This window comes from Nuphar pumila, chromosome 6 (assembly GCF_984573655.1).
Source record: "Nuphar pumila chromosome 6, dmNupPumi1.hap1.1, whole genome shotgun sequence".
NCBI classification, from domain to species: domain Eukaryota; kingdom Viridiplantae; phylum Streptophyta; class Magnoliopsida; order Nymphaeales; family Nymphaeaceae; genus Nuphar; species Nuphar pumila.
The window spans coordinates 530,137-552,481 of record NC_143254.1 but is presented as its reverse complement, the minus strand read 5'-3'; the positions used below and the strand labels follow the sequence as shown (position 1 = coordinate 552,481).

General features: G+C 39.3%; 1 protein-coding gene across 3 annotated transcripts in view; it reads left to right on the top strand.

The window, feature by feature from the left end:
* The window catches only part of LOC149833586 (uncharacterized), an 87,238-nt gene extending 70,060 nt beyond the window's left edge, over positions 1-17,178 (top strand). For 2 of the 3 annotated variants that reach the window (XM_090010884.1, XM_090010883.1), the window contains 4 exons: positions 16,385-16,432; positions 16,567-16,602; positions 16,673-16,747; positions 16,863-17,178. In XM_090010884.1, coding sequence (XP_089867010.1) covers positions 16,385-16,432; positions 16,567-16,602; positions 16,673-16,747; positions 16,863-16,937 — 234 coding nt within the window. In that variant the 3' untranslated portion in view covers positions 16,938-17,178. Of the gene's footprint in view, positions 1-16,384; positions 16,450-16,566; positions 16,603-16,672; positions 16,748-16,862 lie in introns of all 3 variants that reach the window. The other variant, XR_016432703.1, reaches the window with a different exon arrangement.
* The last annotated feature ends 5,167 nt before the right edge of the window (positions 17,179-22,345 follow it).

The following is a 22,345-nucleotide window of genomic DNA, read 5'->3' as shown; positions in this document are numbered from 1 at the left end:
AAGAGAAGGGTGAAAACCCCGTGCCATTACAAGTGAAAACCTCCTCTATTTATAAAGGAGGAGAGCTAAAAAGGAGACCATAAAGGGGGGGCTCCCTTCTAGTCGTTGGGAGCCCCAACGGTCATAAATATGATCGTTGGGGCCCCAACGACTAGATGGGTGGGGCCCCTTATGGTCCTTCAAAAAGAAAAATAAGAAATAAAAAAAGGAAAAGAAAAAAGGGAAAAAGAAAGAAAAAAGGAAAAATACAAAAGAGAAAAAATACATGGTAATTTACCAAAACACCCCTATCGGGTTTTTGGTTGTACAGAAAAAGAAAATAAATTATGTATATATACATATATGTAAATATATACTTATATATATACGAATGTATATATATATATATAAGTATATGTATATATATATATATATATATATATATATATATATATATATATATATATATATATATATATATATATATATAATTTAACACGCCCCCTCAGACTTTACGAGGAAAAGACTGAAAGTTTGCTAAGAAGAAACATAAATCGTGGAGTTGGGAGCGCTTTGGTGAAGAAGTCAGCTAGTTGATATTCTGAAGTAACATATGGTAATGTGATAGTTCCTCTGAGATATTCGTCTCGAACATAATGACAATCCATTTCGATATGCTTGGTCCGCTCATGAAAAGTATGATTGCTTGCAATGTATATCGCACTTTTGTTATCACAGCAGAGCTTGGTGGGAGTGGAAATGAGGACGCCCATGTCACCAAGGAGACTTCTGAGCCATACGATTTCCATAGTTGTCATACTCATGGCCCGATATTCAGCTTCAGTGGATGATAGTGAAACCTTCTGCTGCTTTTTACATCTCCACGAAATGAGAGATTCACCTAAAAAAATGCAAAGACCCGTAATTGAGATACGATCATTGGGATTTCCTCCCAGTCAGCATTAGTAAAAGCAGTTAACTCAAGAGATGAGCAAGAGGATAAGAAGAGTCCCTTGGAGATGGTATTTTTGACGTATCGCACAATTCTCATTACGGCCGCCATATGAACCGAAGTAGGTGCATGCTGAAACTGGCTTGCTGCATGAACCGCATGAGCTATATCTGAACGTGTGATGGATAGATAGGTGAGGGATCCAATTAATTGACGGAAGGGGGTTGAATCCTCAAGAAGAACATCATCCTCAAGTCTTAGTTTTGCATTGATAACTTAGGGAGTCTCAACTTTCTTTTCATCAGATATTCCTGATTTGGTACAAATTTCTGCAGCTAATTTCATTTGAGATAGGATGTATCATCGCGCCGAATAAGCCATCTCAATTCCTAAAAATATCTCAAGTATCCAAGATCAGACATATCAAAAGTTTCTTTTAACATAGAATTTACATCATTTACCCCCTTTTTGTCATTCCCAGTGATGATCATATCATCAACATATAGCAAGAGCATAACAATGAAGTCACCTGTCTTCTTAACAAAAAGAGCAGTGTCAGTATAACAAGAAGTAAATCCTAAATTGATTAATACATTACTAAACTTGTCATACCAAGCTTTAGGAGCTTGCTTAAGTCCATATAAGGCCTTTTTTAATTTTAAAATTTTTTCATTTAAATTCATCCCTGGAGGAGGTTCCATATAAACTTCTTCATTTAAATTTTCATTCAAAAAGACATTTTTGACATCAAGTTGAAAAATTGGCTATTTTTTAACAGAGGCTATAGCAATAAGAGCTCGAACACTAGTCATTCGAGCAACTGGGACAAAAGTTTCATCATAATCTACCCCGTATTCTTGGGCATATCCTTTGGCTACTAACCTAGCCTTATATATTTCTAATGAACCATCACTCTTAGTTTTTACTTTAAAAACCCATCTACATCTAATGGGTTTCTTGCCATTGGGTGAATCAATGATTTTCCAAGTTTGTGCCCTTTTAAGAGCATTAAGTTCTAGTTCCATAGCTTCATTCCAATAAGCATATTGTTTAGCATCATTGTAATGAGATGGTTCATGAAAGGAGTGAAGAGCAAGTAGACATGCTCGAAAGTTTGGAGAAAAAGAATCATAAGATACAAATCTATTTGGTATTTTGGAAATACGATTTGATCTTCTTTAAGAGGTTTCTTCGATCGACTCACTTTGAGAGAATTTTTCAAGGGCACAAGGTAGATTTCTTTCATTCCTTCTAGAGTAGACTTGTATTTGTCTTAAAACATTTTCTTCTAAATTTTGATCATCATTTGGATGTTCAAAATGATCTTCAATGAGAGGTTCACTAGAATCAATATGATCATCTATGATGTTTTCTTGATGCAACAAGTCAAATAAAAATGAATAATCAATATTTTCATTTGGTTGGTGCGAAAAACCATTTTCTTCTTCTAGAAAAGTGACATCTTTTGAGATATAAAGTTTGTTTTTGAGTATGTCAAAACATTGATAACCTTTTTTGTTTTTCGCCATATCCTAAGAAAATACATTCAATAGCCCTAGGAGAAAGTTTATCATTTTTTGTGAGTTAGAACAAAGCATTTACATCCAAAAATTCTTAGTCTTTTATAATCGGGAGACATATTGTAAAGTTTTTCAAATGGAGAAAGATTTTTCAAAGAAGATGAAGGGGTTCTATTGATAAGGTATGTTGAGGTTAAAACCGCTTTGGCCCAAAAGGATTTTGGAATATTTTTTAAAATTAATAACGTTCTTGTGGTTTCTATTATGTGTCTATGCTTTCTTTCCGCAAGACCATTTTGTTGCGGAGTGTTGGGACAAGAACGTTGATGACAAATTCCATTTTCTTTTAAATAGCTTTGAAATTCATTGGACATGTATTCGCCTCCCGAATCAGACCTAAGAATTGATAGGTTTCCCAAAAATTGATTTTTAACCATCGCATGGAATTCTTTAAAGAAGGAGAAAACTTCGTATTTGCGACTCAGGAAGTAAATCCATGTAAATCGAGTGAAGTCATCAATAAAGACCACATAGTACGAAAATCCTCCTTTAGACAAAATAGGGGAAGGTCCCCACACATCGGAATGAATAAGTTCAAAAGGTCGAGTGGTGAAATAATTTCTTTGAGGAAATGGAGTAGCTTTAGATTTCCCAAAAATGCAATCTTTACAAGTCATGTGATTGTCTTTACAAGTATTGTTCAAAAAAGGAAAAAGAGACATTTTACAAAATTTGGATGACCAAGTCTCTCATGCCAAATTTCAATACTTTTGTCCTTTACAAGATTGCAAGATGACTTAGATGGAAGAGTCAAAAAATCCATAAAATAGAGATCACCCCTTCTATGGCCTTGCCCAATCAGCTTCCCTGACTGGAGATCCTGCACAGTGCAATCTTTAGGTGGGAAAGAGACTTGACATCCATGATCGGTGATTTGGGAAACGGAAAAAATATTTAGATTAATTTTTGGAACGATTCTTACTTTAGGAACGAAAAAGTTTTGAGAATCAAGTGTTCCAATACTTTTAATTTTCAAAGATGTTCCATCGGCCGTTGAAACATAAGAGGATATGGGTTCGGAAAAAAACATTTGAAAGAGAGTTTTTATGAGATGTCATATGAAAAGAAGCACCGGAGTCTAGTATCTACATACCTGGAGGTGATGAAGAATAGGCGATGACGGCTCCAGATGTTGAAGAAGAAGTCTTGAGAAGATGTTGGAGAACTTCGGAGATATGATTAAGAGTTTCTTTGATATCTCCCTCTTTGGCACTTTCTTCTTCCTTCTTTGGAGAATTTTCTCCAACCGCGGCTACTTTTCCCTTAAGTTTGGGACAAACCGGTCTACTGTGTCCCGGTTCATTACAATAATGACATATCACTCCCTTTCTAAGCCCATTATTTTTGTTAAAGTGAGGAGGTCTATATGCTTTTACATTTGATCCGAGCCTAGTAACGACCAAAACTTCATCACTCTTAATGCTTAGGCCAAGTCAAGTTTCTTCTTGGCATATTTCGGCAAGGGCGTCTTCAATGGATAAGGCTTTACTTCTATGAAGAAGGGATGCCCTAACTTGTTCAAATTCCGGTCGAAGACCATGAAGAAATTGGAAAAAGTGTTCTTTTTCAATTTGTTTCCTTCTTAACTCAATATCTTCCGGAGCCACCCATTTAGGCTCAAGAAGAGCAAGTTCATCCCAAAGAGGGGTTAGAGAGCTAAAGTAGTCCCGGACACTCATATTCATTTGTTTGGTGGAATGAATTTTTTCTTGACAAAAAAATTGTCGAGCAAGATCCTTTTGGGTATACATACCCTTAAGGAAAAACCATGTCTCATTGGCCCTTCTAAATTTGGAAATATTAGCACAATTTTTAAGGTCTACATTGTTCATAAACCATGCTAAAATTTTGGCATGGTTACTCTCCCAATCCTCAACTTTGGATTGATGGTCATTGATAGCTTTGATGCGCTCATCGCCATCTAAAGCTTTTTCAACCTCATTTTCGATTTTAGTGAGAACAAGAGAGGGTTCGGGAGTAGTTCCTATAACAAAACCCTAAAGTTTCTTACCTCTTAGATGATTTTCCATGGCGGAAGCCCACATAAGATAGTTTGACCCATTGAGCTTAAAAGAAAGCTCAACTTTAGAATCACGTTCCATCGACACCAAATATTCTTCCTTTCTTCAAAAGCTTGAGAGGCACACGTCCCAAGATAACAAAGAGAAGCCCAATCACCAACCGAGCTCTGATACCATGTAATGAAAAGAGGCAGAAGCACCAATAGAGCAAAAGCACTCTTTAAGAGTGACCACAAGAGTCAAGAACACAAACTCTAAAGGTGTACACACAAAACTCACAAAAGTAGGAAATGACTTAAAGTCATAAGTTGAATATTATTGAAGAAAGAAAGAGAATGGTGAAAACCCCATGCCATTACAAGTGAGAACCTCCTCTATTTATAGAGGAGGAGAGCTAAAAAGGAGACCATAAAGGGGGGGCTCCCTTCTAGTCGTTGGGAGCCCCAACGGTCATAAATATGATCGTTGGGGCCCCAACGACTAGATGGGTGGGGCCCCTTATGGTCCTAAAAAAAGAAAAATAAGAAATAAAAAAAGGAAAAGAAAAAAGGGAAAAAGAAAGAAAAAAGGAAAAATACAAAAGAGAAAAAATACATGGTAATTTACCAAAACACCCCTATTGGGTTTTTGGTTGTACAGAAAAAGAAAATAAATTATGTATACATATATGTATATATATACTTATATATATACGAATGTATATATATATAAGTATATGTATATATATATATATTAATATATACATAATTTAACACACACATCACTACATCCTTTCTCTCATTCCATCTCTCTGTTTCTCTCTCTCTGACTCTCCTTGTTCCTCTCTCTCACTCGCTCTGTCTCTCACTCTCACTCTATCGCTCTCTTCTCTTGCTTTTTCTATCTCTCGAACTCTTACTCGCTCTCTTTATCTCTCCATCTCTCTTCTCTCGCTCAATCTCACTCCCTCTGTCTCTGTCTCTGTCTCTCTTCTCTCACTTTTTCTGTATCTCGATCTCTCACACACTCTCTTCTCTCGCTCTCTTTGTCTCTCCATCTTTCTTCTCTCACTCACTCACACTCGCTCTCTCCATCTCTCACTTACTCTCACTCTTGCTCTCTCCATCTCTTTGTCTCCCGAACTTTCTCCCTCAGTCCCTCTCTCTCCATCTCTCACTCGCTTTGTCTCTCACTCTCACTTCACAATCTGTCAGCTTTGGTCTGATTGAGATAGAGTTTTCATAGTTTCTTGTTCAGATTTGAGATTTTTTATGGTTTTGATCAAATTGGTTCTTTTTAAATGTAACAAACGTATTTATTCAAAATTCAGATTTTTTGGTTTTACTTGTTGGATAGGAGTTGCAATGCATTATGTGGTGAACTTAATAGATCTTGGTTAACAGAGATAGTTTTTATTATCTATTTAGTTAATTTTCAAATTTCAATTGTATTAATGAAATTTAAATTTCTATCTGGCCTAATATGTGTAGTTCTCATATATGTATAATATATATATTTTGGATTCCTTTAAAACTCATATTTTGGATTTCTTTAAAAAGAAAGCATAGTTGTTGGTGTTTTTCCTAAATGATTTAGGAAACAGAGAGATGGAACGAGAGAGAGAGAGACAGGAACATGCATAGTATTCGAACATGCATAGTATTGGATTTAGGCTAAATCCGAACATGCATGTATTGTAGATGCATTTATCATGGCTTGTTGCTAGAAAATATGCTTTGATATCGAATTAATTCAACCAAAACATTTGTTTTTTTATGACAAAGTTTTGCTGCAATATAGACTGTTAATTTTAATTGGATATCTTTAGAAACCCATTTAAACATAAAACTAAAGATACCTAATTTAATGCATGTTAAGTGAAAATATGTCTGGAGAGTGCAGAGTGCAGACTCTACACTTATATATATTTTTTATAATCCTATGCTTAGGAGTGTTCACTTTGCATTAATGATTGATGTTATTGTTATATATTTTTTTCGTACCTTTCGGTATTTATTTATACATACTACTACTATATTTTTTAGAACTTATTGTATATGTTATTGACCTTGCACTCAATATTATAAATCTTGATTATGTGCATAATTGATTTTAATATAATTTTTTTTGTATTTTCAGGACAAAAATGATGGATAAAGTGGAAGGACTTGTGTTTTCATTAGTGTTACCGTTGTTAACTGTTAAAACTTAAAAATTATATATATATATATATATATATATATATATATATATATATATATTGCCGCACTCCCGCAACCTTGCGCCCAAGTTTTTTGAAAGTGCTGCACCCTCGCACCCGCACCCGCACCCGCACCCGCACCCATGTGACATAGGTCAACATTCGTTTACGTAGGTAATTGCAATTCATCCTCTATTACATCTCTTCCATCAGTCCCCTATAAAATGATAATAAGGTTAAGGTCTTTTGCATAAGCAGGTGGCTCCCTTATGTTTGGAAGCTAATTCAATTGTAATATTGCGTATTTTCATGCTTAGTCATTTTGAGATTTTTCGAAAATTTGGCTAAGTATAGAAGAAAAATCGTTTGAACATCGTTATTAGACCGATGCTTTTGAGTCTGGGCGTGGCCCAGGTCTCATCGACAAGGTCGAGACGAGCCAATCGAAATGTGGGAATGAGTTTTATGTTCGACTTTTAAATTCAAGCGAAATTTGGGTTATTTTTTAGCGAAATTCAGAATTTTATATTCATGTTATTTATCATTGGATGCGTCTCGGAATGCCGAGCGCAACGATATGTTACTTTTCCGCATTCGAGTTCCGGTTGGCTCGAAAATCTCATTTTTTTCGAAAAAGGAGCAGTTTGTCGGTTCAGATCTAGATTTGGATCGGACTGGATTCGAAGGATTTGATCCAAATTAATATGGATCTGGACTTTATCCAAAACCCATATTAATCTGGATTTGATCCAGTCCAAAACCCATTTGGATTTTTGGAGATGGATTTGGATCTAGATCCAAATTCATGCCCAACGATTTTTCAGCTTTAAATTCAATAAAAAGCTTTAAATTGGAGTTAAATAAGGTTAAGAAGTCTCCCAATTTAATTTGCCTATTTTTGGAAATTTCTAGATAATTATTAATTATTTAATATTAAATAAATAATTAATTAATTTTATTAATTCTGAAAAAGGAGCAGTTTGTCAGTTTAGGACTTCTTAAAAGAGTCCTTGTATATGCCTAAGAAGGCTAAAATAAGTTTTAGAAAAGACTTAAAAAATTTGAAACTTTCAAAAAAGTCAAAACTTAAAGAGTTGGAAAAATTTTTGGAAAGGGGAGAGAGAGAGTCCTTAAAGGAGGAAACTCTCCTTCTCCAGCCCATCTAGAAAGGGCTGGAGAAAGGGGGGGGGGGCATCACCTCCCTCTTACCCTATTTAAGATAAAAAAAAAATAAAGGGAAAGAAAGAAAAGAGAAAAGGGAAAAAAGGAAAAAAAGAGAGAAGAGAAGAGAGAGAGAGAGGGGGGGGGGGGGGGGGGGAAGAGAGGGGGGGGGGGGGGGGGGAAGAGAGGAAGAAGAAGAGAGCGATCACTTGATCTCCAGCCATCCGACGTTTTCACCATCAACACTATTCTTTTTTTAGACTCACGGTGAAGGTACGGGTTTCCTCTCTTGATTCAAGTGAGAAATTGAATATAGATTGGATTTCCATGCAATATTTTGATGGAAATCCATGAAAAAAGGGTGAATCCGGATATTCACTCTATAATACATGGTTGAGGATTTATGAATCCTCTTTATTGGATGTATTTTTAATTCTATGCGTCGGGTCAATAAGAAATTCTGTATGTCTATTTCTATAGTAAAACAAAACTTTATTTATGATAGAAGCTGTGTATTGGGTGTGTGCTCTATTATAAATATTGTTTCCCACGATTAGTCCAAAGTATGGATCGTTGGAGACATGTAGCATGTGATAGAAACTCAGTATCATGTATATTTCAAAAGAAGAAGAGATAATCATATATTGCGATCTGCATGTTCTATATCGATGTATCCTTGTTAGATTCATGTGAAAATTGAATGCAGAATTCCGTGTATACATGTGTATTTGTAAGTGAATCTATGTGCATATGTATATCTATATACACAGGTATTTTGAAATGAAAAAAAAAAATTAAGAAGGGGCATATACATACATACTTGATCTTTTCATATGCATATGTATGCTTACCTGAGTCCCTACATCTGCATATGCATGCCTATTCGAAAGTGCACGTAGACCTGACAGTCAGGCCCAGCAAGTGTATCTATCAAAGTCTGAGTCAGAACCGTGACAATAAAATCAACGCAAAACCTGCAGGACATGGAGTATGTCCTCCAATTAGGATAAATGTATTTCCATCAACTGTTTTTTTTTTCAACTTATGTAATTTGTATCTTCTCATTCCATTTTTCTTTAGGGGGGTTTGTTGGGCTAACTGGCAGCCCAGCTGAATTGGATTCAGTTGGCCTGGTCTGGGCATGTGTAGGGGCTGCCAGACCAGCCGACTAAGCTCGGTTGGGCCGTAGCCGAACCCCAGCCGACTAGTTCGGTGAGGTGTAAATAACCTATTAAAAAAAACAGAAAACTATTTTTTTTTTACAAATATTTATCTTGTTGCTGTTTTTTCATGTCAAGCAAGTGAGGCCCCAAGCCGACCCCCTGTCGGCTGGGCTATGTTGGCCAGGACAAACCCAACTGACTGGGTCGGCTGAGTCCTTGGTCTACAAAACAATAAAATAAAATAAAATAAAAAGGAGGATGAATTGACACACGGTTCATGGTAAGGTATGTGTATTGAATGAAAAAGATTATGCAGATGCGTGTAGTTTTGTAACTATTATGTTATGCATGATTATCAAAAAGATAGTATGGAGATGCATGCTTGTTTAAACATGAATATGTGTATATCTAAACAAAATATTTGCTTCCACATATACAGTCTGTGATATGCTCTCATATTATACACAATTACACATATAGTTGATTTTGGTTTCAGATCATCGTTACTCATACTTATATGAGAGCTAGCTGCATAGGTTTGAATATGAATCTGTCTCCCTACTCTTACTATAACTTCGATTTGGATGTCCAGTTTAAAACCCAGAAAAAAATCCGGACCCGGGTCGGATCCGGATCCGAGCCCCGTAAAGAGAAGGGCTATCGGTAGGCCGTAAGGGCCTACCGAGCGGCGCCCGCCCCCTTTGCTGCTTATAAATGGAGTTGGGGGGGGGGGGACATCTAATGCTTTCCCCTCCCCGTCGCCTCTCCTCTCCCTGACGCCCCTTTTCCCCCCTCTCGGCTCCTCCAATTTCCCTCTTTCTTCGGCTCCCCCCTCCTCGCCGTCGCTGCCACTCGCCGACACCTGCTATCCGCCTCCGTCCGGTGCCGTCTGCCTTCGCCGGCGACCTCCAGGTGAGCCCCTCTCTCCCTCGTCTTCATGTTTTCCTGCAAGAGAGGGGGAAGCGAACCCCTCTGCCTGCGGCCTCGGCAGGGCAGGGGGGTGCCACCCCTACCTCCTTCTTAGGCTTTCCGGCAGGGGGGTGGGCCCCTGCCACCTTTGGTTTTCCAGCAGGAGGGTGGCCCCTCCTGCCTCCTTTTTGTTTTCCGGCAGGAGGGTAAGCCCCCCCCCCTGCCTCATTGTGCTTCTCGACAGGGGGCTTCGCCCCCTGTCTTATTATGTTTTCCGGCAAGGGGCGAGCCCCCTGCCTTATTATGTTTTCCGCCAGGGGGGTTTCGACCCCCTGCCTTGTGTTTTCCTACAGGGGGGCGAGCCCCCTGCCTTATGTTTTCCGACAGGGGGTTTCGCCCCCCTGCCTTGTGTTTTACGGCAGGGGGTTTCGCCCCCTGCCTTCTTATGTTTTTCCGGCAGGGGGCGAGCCCCTGCCATCTTATGTTTCTCGGCAGGGGGCTTCGCCCCCCTGTCTTGCGTTTTCTGGCAAGGGGCGAGGCCCCTACCTTCCTGTGTTCCTCGGTAGGGGCTTTGCCCCCTGCCTTGTGTTTTTCAACAGGGGGCGAAGCTCCCCCTGCTCTCCTATTGCTTCTCGGCAGGGGGTTCTGCCCCCTTTGCCTCCTTCGGCCTCTCAGTAGGGGGCGAAGCCCCCTGCTTTCTTCCTATTTCGTTTCCAGCAGGAGGCGGTGCTTCGCTGCCTTGTTTCCTGTTAAGGTGGGTTTGGCAGGGAGCCTCTGCTCCCTCCCTGCCTTGCTGCCTCTGTCCTTCTTGTGCAGGGAGCTGAGCTCCCTGCCTACCCTAGTATTTGGGGTCCGGTACCACTGCAGGTCTTACCAGACCCGTTCCTCGTGATATTATGGCATATTGACCTTTTTAGCTTTGCAAGTTGCACCACGGAGCCTTCTCGTGCTACGCGGCTTGAGACAGTGATCACTTACGCTCGCAAGCGTATAGACCCTCGCACCCCTTCTAGGTAGGGGTTTGCGTAAAAAGGAACACGAACAATGAACTGCTAAAAACAAATGACTTAACTAATAAATTAAAACATTTACATATAGTATATATGTACGTCCTTTCCTTCAATTTACTTTTTCTGCACTTTACTTATTGTTGCCATCGCGCTATATGTGCCAAGGCTTTCCTTTTAGTGTACCTTTATTTATTGTCTTTTACTTTCAGGACGCAGTTTCGCGATCCTGATCCCGTTTCCCTTCTGCACTTTACTTTTCGTTGTCGTCGCGCTATATGTGTTAAGGCTTCTCTTTTTGCACTTTCCTTTCTTGTCTTTTACTTCCAGGAGACTGTTTCGCAATCCTGGTCCCTGTTGATTTCATTTGTTGTTGCTTCTGCTATTTCATACATATATATGACACTCTTCTTTTTAATGCCGTAGTCTCAACCCTGCCGTAGATTGACAGGGTTCGACAGCAGAGCTTAGCCTAGCGTAAGAGTGCAAGTATCAACGTTCGAACTCTGCAGTGAGTTATAAAATGACACTGGTTTTCTTAACTCGAGACAAGAGCCTCGTTGCACGAAGGGCTGCTGTTTCCTGAGTTTGGGCAAACGTTTGGTTTTTGGTACTGTTGCAACACTAATATGGTTGGCACGATGCAATGAGTACTACGAGACAAATTAGGCCTTGATCGTGCAATGATACTGATTTAAAATACACCTAAAAGGTCTCAGGCGCCTTCACATGCAAGATGCTCGTTTGGGTCTAATGGACCAAAGCATGAAGAATGAGGCGACGGTTAAGAAACCCCCGTCGTGCTCGATTCGACCTATATTCGCCAAGAGAGAGGACAAAGGGTACCAACTTCGATGGACATGCCATTAATGGCTATTTACGGGCAAAAGACTCGGTTTTCCCGATCATCGGAGATTAGGGGAAAGGGGCTGCACTAGATAGCCTAACACTTCTGCAAAAGTTGGATGCATCCATACTGGGCCTTTGGGGGCTTGCTCTCTCGACCATCGGTCGTCCCCTTAGGATAAGATTCAATCAGTCAACCGAGGTATCTTAAAATACATAGCATAATAAACCCTCGGATTGGTCTCGACTGTTTCGGCTCCTGTGTCATGTATATACCCGCATGACCGGTTAACAAGTGATAACTAAATTAAGCATGCTCACCATTCAACTGTTGTTTTTGCATACTTGTGGTATTACGTGCTAGCATACTGACGAGTTTCCTGTGCAATATATTTTTTCTTAGTATTGTTGCTATGGTATGCTTAGCTGCTTTACCTGCTAGTTGTTCTTGTTTTTTTTGCACTCTTACTAGTTTTTCGCGAGACTAACCCATTTTATGGGCATGTGACAAGTAGCGGTGACAGACAATCAACAGTGCATGCGACGTGGCTCGAGGCTATACTTTTCCTTCCAGACTTCTGGTTGTCGTTGCAGGGTTTTGAGTTTTGGGTTTTTGTTTTAACTGGGGCTGGGCCTCCTGTTGATTTTCCTTGTACAGTGACTTTTTATTAAGAATTTAGTACTCTTTTCAGTTGTCTGCTATTTTTCGCCGTGATCATGTTTGGATTGTCGAGCTAACGTGCCTGGGATTTGAAAAACTTGATTTCCAAAATAGAAAGATACTTTTTGAAGGGTTTTCAGAACAACAGAGTTCAAGCTTTCAGGGAATTCCCTCAGAAAACTTTACTTGTCAAGTTAAGAAATTTTGGGGCGTTACATCCAGTCATGTAGGCTTTCTATAGTTGGCTTTCTGCTGGGCAGCACTGGCAAATGTGCCAGGCCTCGACAGATCTACCAGGCCAGGCCTGCCAAGCCACATAGGCCCAACCGAGTAGGGGCTTGGCTGGGCAGATGCCTACCAAAAAACAAAAACAAAGGGAGTTAGCAGGGGGCCACGCGTTGGGTCTGGTCGGCAGACCAACCAGACCTGTTCCACATGCTGGCTGGCCTATCAGGCTTGGCTTGCCAGGCCAGTCGAGCCTGCTGAACCCAATTGAGTAGGGGCTCGACTGGGCAGTTTTTGAAATATATATATATATATATATATATATATATATATATATATATATATATAATTATTTTCTGTTAAGAGTGCATCACCATTCAATTCCTTTTCATGTTTATCATGCTTACGTTTTGAATGTGCAAATGCATTTATGCGTCACTCATTAATGGTTTAAGTGCTTAATGTATCATATGCCTTGTTATGGTTGTTGACATATGATCTGAGTGCATGTGTAATTACAAGTTAATCATGCATATTACCTCTACCTGTTATAACTTGAACGAAATTAAGTTTGGTTTGTAAATTCTTAGATCTGTAATTGAGTTTAAGTTGGCGTACTGCATACAAGAGAATGGAATACTCGTGTGCTTGCACCTTGTCTGTCATGCTCAATTTAAGTGTTGATTTACAGTTGTTTTCATGTACAGGGGCATACTTGAAATGATATGTCTTTACATGTAATAAATGCATGAGTGTTCATATGTTTGATTCATGAATGAGCATGTGTATTGAATGAAAGCATACATTTAACATGACTATGTGAACTCATGTGCATGCATATCAATGTTATTGTGTCATGTATATTGTTAAATTGGCATATATGAATGTGCATCAAAAAACACGTTGATATCATTGCATATATGGCGTGATGTTATGATTTTTGCATATGATGCATCAATGATCAAAATAATTCATCGTAGGCCTGGTTAGCTTGAGCTTGGATTGCTAATTCTTAATTTGTTTTAATGCATCGCGAAAGTCACATTGATATTATTTCACTATATTACACTGTTCTATGTTTTTCCGCGGGCTGTGGTCCCATGATGGGTCTCGCATGGAAATATGCGAGCTTGAGTATTGATATTTGCATGCTGAATTGCAAATTAATGAATTAGCCATTAATAACAAGATAAAGAAAGAAAACAATGTAATATACATTTTGAGATATCCCATCGTTGAAATGAGACTTTTAGAGTTTCAGTTTTGGAAAAACAACGAGGATACAAAAACTCCGTGTGCATTATTATTACCCTTGAATCTGATATTGAGGTTCTTTCTTCTGGACACAATTTTAGGGAGAATCCGCCACTTTACCTGGGGGTAGTATGTAGACACAACTGTTATTTTGGTATACTAAGAAAGTGACATTATTGGATGTGGAGGTCTTTAGTGTCCCGATATTAGATGCAGAGGTCTAATGTTCCGAAGGTTGATTCGGTCGAGGACCAAGTTTAGAACCCAATAATAAAATATAACTTGTGTGCTAAGTTATCCTGGAAACTCTACTTGACATCGAGATTTTTTACCCGTTTGGTGTATCCGCGAGCAATGGTAATAAAAAGAGAAACTTAAATGTGTGTATCCTAATAGAGACATGCATATGAAAAAAATACTCTAATGAAAGATAATAATTTATTCATGCATGTATAAAGAAATTATGCATATTCCCGCTATGCATTAGATCATGCATATTTATTTGTTTCCTTATGATGCACAATTAATATTATGATATTGCATTATGTTGCATGCTGAATATCTTTACTGCTTAAATGAAATTATGAAAATTGTTCTGGTAATGTCCTTCTAAATTATTGCATGAATCTTATTTGTATTATTTATGCTTATTTGTTTCATTAAAGGGATTCATACACATAATTCTTTGGATTTTTGACACTTCTACTTTTGTGTTTTTCGTAGCCTTACAGACTCAGTGAAGCGACTTGCTTTTGAGAGGAGTCACGAGGGGACCACATGACTGTTTGACAGATTTTCTTGGACAGTGTGGTTATTTTCTTTTCATTTAATTTTTATACACTCTGATATTTTGCTTTTTCGCATGACCCTATTATTTTTTAAATTAATAAAGTTGGCTTGCTATAGTTTGGACCAGAGTTACCAGAAGCACCTAGGTAAAAGGGGAAGCCCGCTTCCCCGAAGCGCTCTTCGGAAGCGCGAAACGTCGCGCTTCCGAAGCGTGCGGGGAAGCGCCACTTTTAAATGGGAAGCGGGCTTCCCTTTAATGGGGAACATGCTTCCCTCTAATGGAAAGCGCGCTTCCCCCGTGCTTCCCTCACGCTTCTCCAAAATTTTTATTTTTTTTTTGTATTTTTTATTTTTATTTTTTCGCTTCTCCCTTGCTTCCTAGGTCGCTTCCGGTTCGCTTCCTAGGTCGCTTCCGAGACGATTCCCGACTCGCTCTTAAGTGGTCCCACGCTTCCCGCTTCCTAAAATTTTGAAAGTGCCTCGCTTCCCGCTTCTTCAATTGGCAACCATGGTTTGAACGGTGGGTGTAAGATTTTTTGTAGTTCTTCGGATTTCCTAATTGTGATGGAACTGTAAAGGCCCTTGGTCTCTGGGAAGATTTCCGCAATGGTTTTTTTTTAAAAAAAAATTGCACTTTTTCTTGGGTATGAGTTGAGGTCGTTACATCAATTGATTAAAAATAACAGTTGACGGATCAATCATGTCAGGACTTGATTGATTTGTACCATAATTAGCTTGTAGAGATATTATTCAGATGCAAGAACTGTTCAGTTCATAATTAAGGCCAATGTCAAAAAACTAGAGCCATCACCGATTGAACAATAACGCACCTTGAAATGTTTGTGTCAGCTGGTATTTGAGGATTGGTAATGAATGAAGAAGAAATCCGTGTATCTGTAGCCATGGATGAGATGAACCAGATCCAACATTCACAAGATGTACTTTAGGAGCTATTCGAATATTTTATTCGAAAAGAAATGAGTATTGAGGTTTACATATTGTAATCCAAACTAGGGAAGCTATGAACTATCATGTGGCTATGGTATCGATTTGGCTTATCCATCTATAGATTACATGATTTAGATTGAACTATTATTATGAGTGTAACGAGTGTCTCGGTACTATTGGGATATTCCATATTGCATATTTTTGGTTCATCATCATTTTGTAGACACCGACATTTTCTTTAATAGCAGGTGAGTATCGTTATATGTCTAAAATCTTAAAACTGAATAGTTTTTACTTCATAGCTTATTAAAATTTTCAACGGATGCTTTTATCTCTTTGATTTTTTTTCTCATTTTTTATTATTTAACTTGAGAGAAATATGATTCATACTTTTTTGTGATACAATATTGCATTCTATTTTTTTGTCTTGGATGCTTTTGGTTGATATGATAATACAAGATGATTCCTTAACATTGATCTCGTCCATTTAGAACCTTAGTGTATGTTTTATTTCCAAATAATCATCGTTATGAAAAATGTTTGTTTTGTGGGTCTGGAATTTCCATCTGGATGTGCATAAACTGGAAGTTTATTGAGACATATATTCTGCAATTGACATGCAAATAGTTCATGCTCATGGCAAATTTTCATGTTAGTCATCATATATTAGCTTGTTTTGAAAGAACATCCATCTACCTTTTCTTGGGCAGGATATAGGATTCAGTGTGGAGTATGTAAGTTCTACGGGTGAAGTGACTGTGAGTTCTCATAAACCGTGAGATTTTCCTTCAGTTGTTAAGTCAGAGAAGATATAATGCCTAAGACTTTAATCTTTCATTTCTTGTTTCTCCTTGTTTGTTTTTCTTTCTCTGAATGAAGCTGTTATTTGCAGATGATCTTGCCCTATAGGCGGTATGATTCTGACCAGGTAAATTCCCATCAGTTTTGTTGTGTGAGTTTTTCTGCTGGAGAATATATTTAGAGGCCGATTATACCAGGGAAACTTCTGCACGTGCCTTGCTGGGTCATACAAACTCATCTGGGATAATTCCTATTCAACGTTCTTCAAGAAGGTACATATCAGTTCACAAGGCGTGCTTTGCAATTAAGACGGCTATGTTAAGCTTTCAACCTGTTGGGATTATTCTGACCTTTGTTTTGGGTGTGTGCGTGCTATGCTTTCTTTAGACATTGCGGTACAAGGTAGATTCTATACCACCTGTGGCGGAACCATCAGGGCCTGAGAGCCAAACAGATGTTTAAATAGAAATAAGTTGGATCATAGTGCGAAGAGGAAGATTTCTCCAACTTGTTCATACTGTGGATCCATCTCTCCTGGGCTCGGTTTTTATCTTTTCCTTTGGAGCTCAGTTCCTGGGTCCTGATAAATTGTTATTTAATTTGTAATGGATCAATCAGTGGCTATGGCCATATTTCTGCAATTGTAGCACTATAGTCCATTATAACAGAAATGCTGCTACTGAAATTCTTTGGTTAGCAAACTATAATGTGTGCGTGCGTACACTTGTTCTGGAATATTTCAGCTTTCTCAATGACAACGTGGCAGGGCGACTTATCATAGGATATACAAATTAGGCAAACATTTTTTATTTTATGCTTGAATAGATTATACGTAGCTGGATGGTTAGGCCGCAGTTATCAAAGTTACAGCTTGGCAAAGGCAAACAAAATTTTGGGAAAACTGAATTTTCTAACACCATGATATTTTCCAGTGTGTAATTTTCCCATTTCGCCACTTCTTTGATTTCTCTTGTAGAGATGAGACGTTCATCTTACACGGTGCCAGCTATTTGTAGGTGATGGCTTATGTTTTTCTTCAAATTGCGTTTGATTGCCTGCAGACCGCTGCTTGGATGCGCTGGGCAGTGTTCGTCCAGGACGAATGAGTTGCACCTTTGTGTGCTGCGATGAACAATCCTGTGCGAGATTATTGTCCCAAACAAGGAGTTGCATGTACACTGAAGATGATGCAACTAGAAGAATCTCAAATCACATCACGAACTGTAGGCCCTTTAAGCTCAGTCACATGGCTACTGCCTTACTGCTAGGATCCTGTTTAGGCATAGGCTAGTCTTTACCATGCAGCGAACAGGAGAAGATGGTTTGAAACGCTAACACCAAGCAGTCCTCTAAACAGACAGCTGCTGCATGATAGAAGTCGCAAGGACCTATTGGTATTGCTCGCACATGAACGATCTTAATTAACTCCACCAGGTTCATCCCAACATCGATTACCAGTCCACCCAGTCTTAACCATTTACCTCAGCTTGAACCGAGCTCAGTCCACAAAGAATAAGTTGAAAATGAACAGCCTTGTGTGCAAAATAATCAACGATATCCGTTTTTCATAAAGATGTAGCCCGCTTGTGATGTAAAACGATTTAACGAAAACATTTTCTCCATGTCCTTAGAACAGCTGGGTAGCCAGTCACATGGTAGCAGTTTGAGGGCGGATTGCATTATGTTGCTGCACATCTCATGTAATGCTGCCACATGGTTGGTTGTTTCACGCATGGGAGTGGATCCCGGATGCTGTTGGGTAAGGCTTGTGATCCCTAGGTCAAGACATACAGAAACTTGTGAAGCTTCAGTTACCGGTACATTTTTTGGTCATCACCTATCTTGTCGAAGATTGGACCATCTTGTCATTCCTGTGAGTGTGGTCATTGCCCATGTTGCCTTGCTAGGGAGGGTGTTGTGTGCTCTCCCCCGCAGACGCAGGGTTTGCTATAGTGCATGTTCGGGGGTCCGAATGGGCGCCACATATATAAGCACGTGGAGCTTGTATCCCCGTGTGTGTCGGCATTACTTAGCGTCAGAGTCCGGTGCAGTTGCAAAGACTTAAGTACTCTTTCTCGTCATTCCCGCTATGAAACGATGGTTCGAGAAAAGGACAAAAATATCTTCCATCCAGAAAAGGGAGGATGATCTTTAACTCTTCAAAAAGTACAAACATTTCATTTTCGCCCTAAGCAGTAAACTCCTATGCTGCCAATGGATCACCCTTTGACATCACACCATCTGCTGTAACAGGAGATCCCTTCGACGACACACACTTTGCCATCATCTGTTGTCGCTGGAGCACCTTTTGCCATCGTCTACTGCCACCAGAGCACCTTTTGCCGCCGTCTATTGCCGCCAGAGTACCTTTTGTCGTCGTCTGCTCGTGAGAAATAGTTGAACTACTAGAGAAATCAACATTCTATCTATTGTTCATCATGATACCAGGATGCAAGCATCAAACTGAGTAGACAAAGAATAATGATTTACAACAGAGATAATGGTGGCAGCGTCGAACTGAGTAGACAGAGATCAGATCAAAGAGTAGCGATTTACAGTAAAACTCAGATCAGAAAGTAGCGATTTACAATAGAGATCAGATCAGAGAGTAACGATTTACAGTAGAAATCAGATCTAATCTTCGCTGTAAATCACTACTCTCTGATTTGATTTCTATTGTAAATCGCTACTCTCTAATATGATTTCTACTGTAAATCGCTACTCACTGATATGATTTATACTGTAAATCGCTATTCTTTGATATGATTTTTACTGTAAATCACTACTTTCTGATCTGATCTCTACTGTAAATCGTTATTCTCTGATCTGATTTCTATTATAAATCGCTACTCTCTGATCTAATTTCTACTATAAATCGCTACTCTCTGATATGATTTCTACTGTAAATCGCTACTCTCTGATCTGATTTCTACTATAAATCGCTACTCTCTGATCTAATTTTTACTGTAAATCGCTACTCTCTGATATGATCTATACTATAAATCACTACTCTCTGATCTGATTTCTACTATAAATCGCTACTCTCTTATCTAATTTTTACTGTAAATCGCTACTCTCTGATCTGATCTTTACTGTAAATCGCTACTCGCTGATATGATTTCTACTATAAATCACTACTCTCTGATCTGATCTTTGTTGTAAATCACTGCTCTTTATCTATTCAGTTGACCGTTGACACCATTATCTCGGCTGTAAATCACTATTCTATGTCTACTCTGTTCGATGCTTGCACCCTGGTATCATGATGAACAATAGACAAAATATCAATTCCTCTGGTAGTTTAACTATTTCTCACGAGCATACGACGACAAATGGTGCTCCGACGATAACAGACGATGACAAAGGGTGCTTTGGTGACAACAGACGACAACAAAGGGTGCATCGTCAAAGGGAGCCTCTGTTACAACAGATGGTGTATTGTCAAAGGGTGATCCAAAACATTTAGGGTGAAATATTGTGAGGAGCTCCTGTTACGGAAGAGGAGTTTGCTTAGGGCGAAAACAGAACGTTTGGACTTTAAAGAGTTAAGATCATCATTCCTTTTCTGGATGGAGGACATTTTTATCCTTTTCTATAATCATTGTAAAGGGTACTTAAGTCTTTGCAACCGCATCGGACTCTGATGCTAACTGATGCCGACACACACAGGGATACGAGCCTCATATGCTTATATATGTGGTGCTCATTCAAACCCCCGAACACAAAACATTTGCTACAGTGCATCTTTGGGGGGTGGGGGTGGGGGGGGGGGATATATAACTTGCTTCAACCTTGCTAGGTTCAAAATTTGTATCATATATATATATATATATATATATATATATATATATATATATATATATATATATATATATATATATATATATATATATATATATATTTGCATCATAATTATATATTTTTGTATGTATGTATGTTCTTCATGCTTGATCGTTCCAAATCGATAGAAAATTAGAGGAAGCAAAGACAGTAATGTCAACCGTACAAAAATACAAACAAGGAAAGGACAAACACACACACAAATAATTAGAGTGAATGAAGTTGAATGCAAAAAGCCAGTGTACTAAGTACGCAAAGTCTATAGAGGGAGGCAGACATGCCATGCATCACCCATCATCCTCGTCTTCAGCCTCTGCTTCATGTGTCACATATCACTTAAAGCATTACAATTCAAGGTATCCTTCAATTATTCATCTTCCTAATAATGCACCATCGCTTTATTCTTGCTCTTCCTTGCTGATCGTATCTTTCCAGATCCAACAACACCATGGTTGATGTGCGGAGAGAGGGTGGTGTATGTTCTCCCCCGAAGATGCACTGAATCCCACATCTCGGGGGTCCGAATGAGCGCCACGTATGTAAGCACATGGGGCTCGTATTCTCGTGTATGTCATCATCACTTAGCATCGAAGTCTGGTGCAGTTGCAAAGACTTAAGTACCCTTTCTTGCTATTCTTGCCATGAAACGACAGTTCAAGAAAATGACAAAAATGTCCTCCATTCAGAAAAAGGGAAACAACGGTTCAAAAAAATGACAAAAATGTCCTCCATCCAGAAAGTCGAGGATGATGTTGACTCTTCAAAGTCTAAACAACGAAACGAACCTGAAGCTCTCTCTCTTTCTTTTCTGTTTGAACTTTTCATCGTCATCTTCTTCTTCTTTCTTCTCCGTAAAACACTGTAAAACCCTCTCTTTCTCTCTCTAGAGAAGAAATTAAGGGAGGCAAAGAGTCAGTGATCCGATGGTGATCGTCATCCTTTTTCTGCTAGTAGTGGTCAGAATGCTGCCCTCGTCCAGCGGGCAACCGACTGTGGTGGCCCCTCTTCCGCCTTCAAGGGACACCTACAACGAAATCTTTCTCTAGTACACCTATAATAGAGTCTTTTAAAGTATAATCCGTCTACCCCTACGTCGGCAATACTTCCGATCAGGGCTATGCCTTCCAGGCTACCCTGATGCTGCTCAACACGGGCGTTCACACCCTCAGGTTTTGGCGGGCATTCGTCGGGTTCTGGCACTGTGAGGTCCTCATCTCGACCTCCGACGCCATGTTGTCCGACAAGATCCACCTCTCCGCCAAATCAATGGCAAATCGCTATGCGATTTTCGTAAATCGCTATATCGAGTAGCGATTTACGAAAATCGTGTAGCGAAAGTAAATAGCAAATCGCTAAATCGAGTAGCGATTTATGAAAACCACACAGCGAAAAAAATAGAAAATTGCTAAATCGCGTAGCGATTTACGAAAATTGTGTAGCAAAATAGAAAATAAAAAATTGCTAAATCAAGTAGCGATTTACGGGACCCGCGCCGGTGGGAGCCCCCGACCCCCCTTCTGTAAAGGCAAAAACTCTGAATCAAGCTCCACAACTCATCAAGTTGAACCGTGCTACAGTCAGTGTGCAAGTCAGTCGGTGTTTGATGGAGTAGTGAAGGATCGTCTGCTGAATGTGCAAAGAAGCAGGAAGAGAAGGGAGAGAGCGAGAGGGTTGATGTTCATGGCCTTCTTGAAGGAGAATTTTCCTTTCTCGGATAATCCTGCAGTGCAGGGACTGAGTCTTAAATAACCATCTTCGGGGTACTTAAGTCTTTGCAAACACTCCTTTTCTAGAATCGTCATTTTTATGGCACCAATGGAGGAAAGGGTACTTAAGTCTTTGCAACCTTATCGGACTCCAACGCTAAGTGATGCTGACAAACATGAAGATACGAGCCACACGTGCTTACATACGTGGTGCTCATTGGGACCCCCAAACATGAGATGTAGCTAACGACCGTCTTTGGGGGTTGCACATATAACCTGCTTCGATGTGTGGAGGTTGCGTCCTCATTAAAATAACTCCCCTTA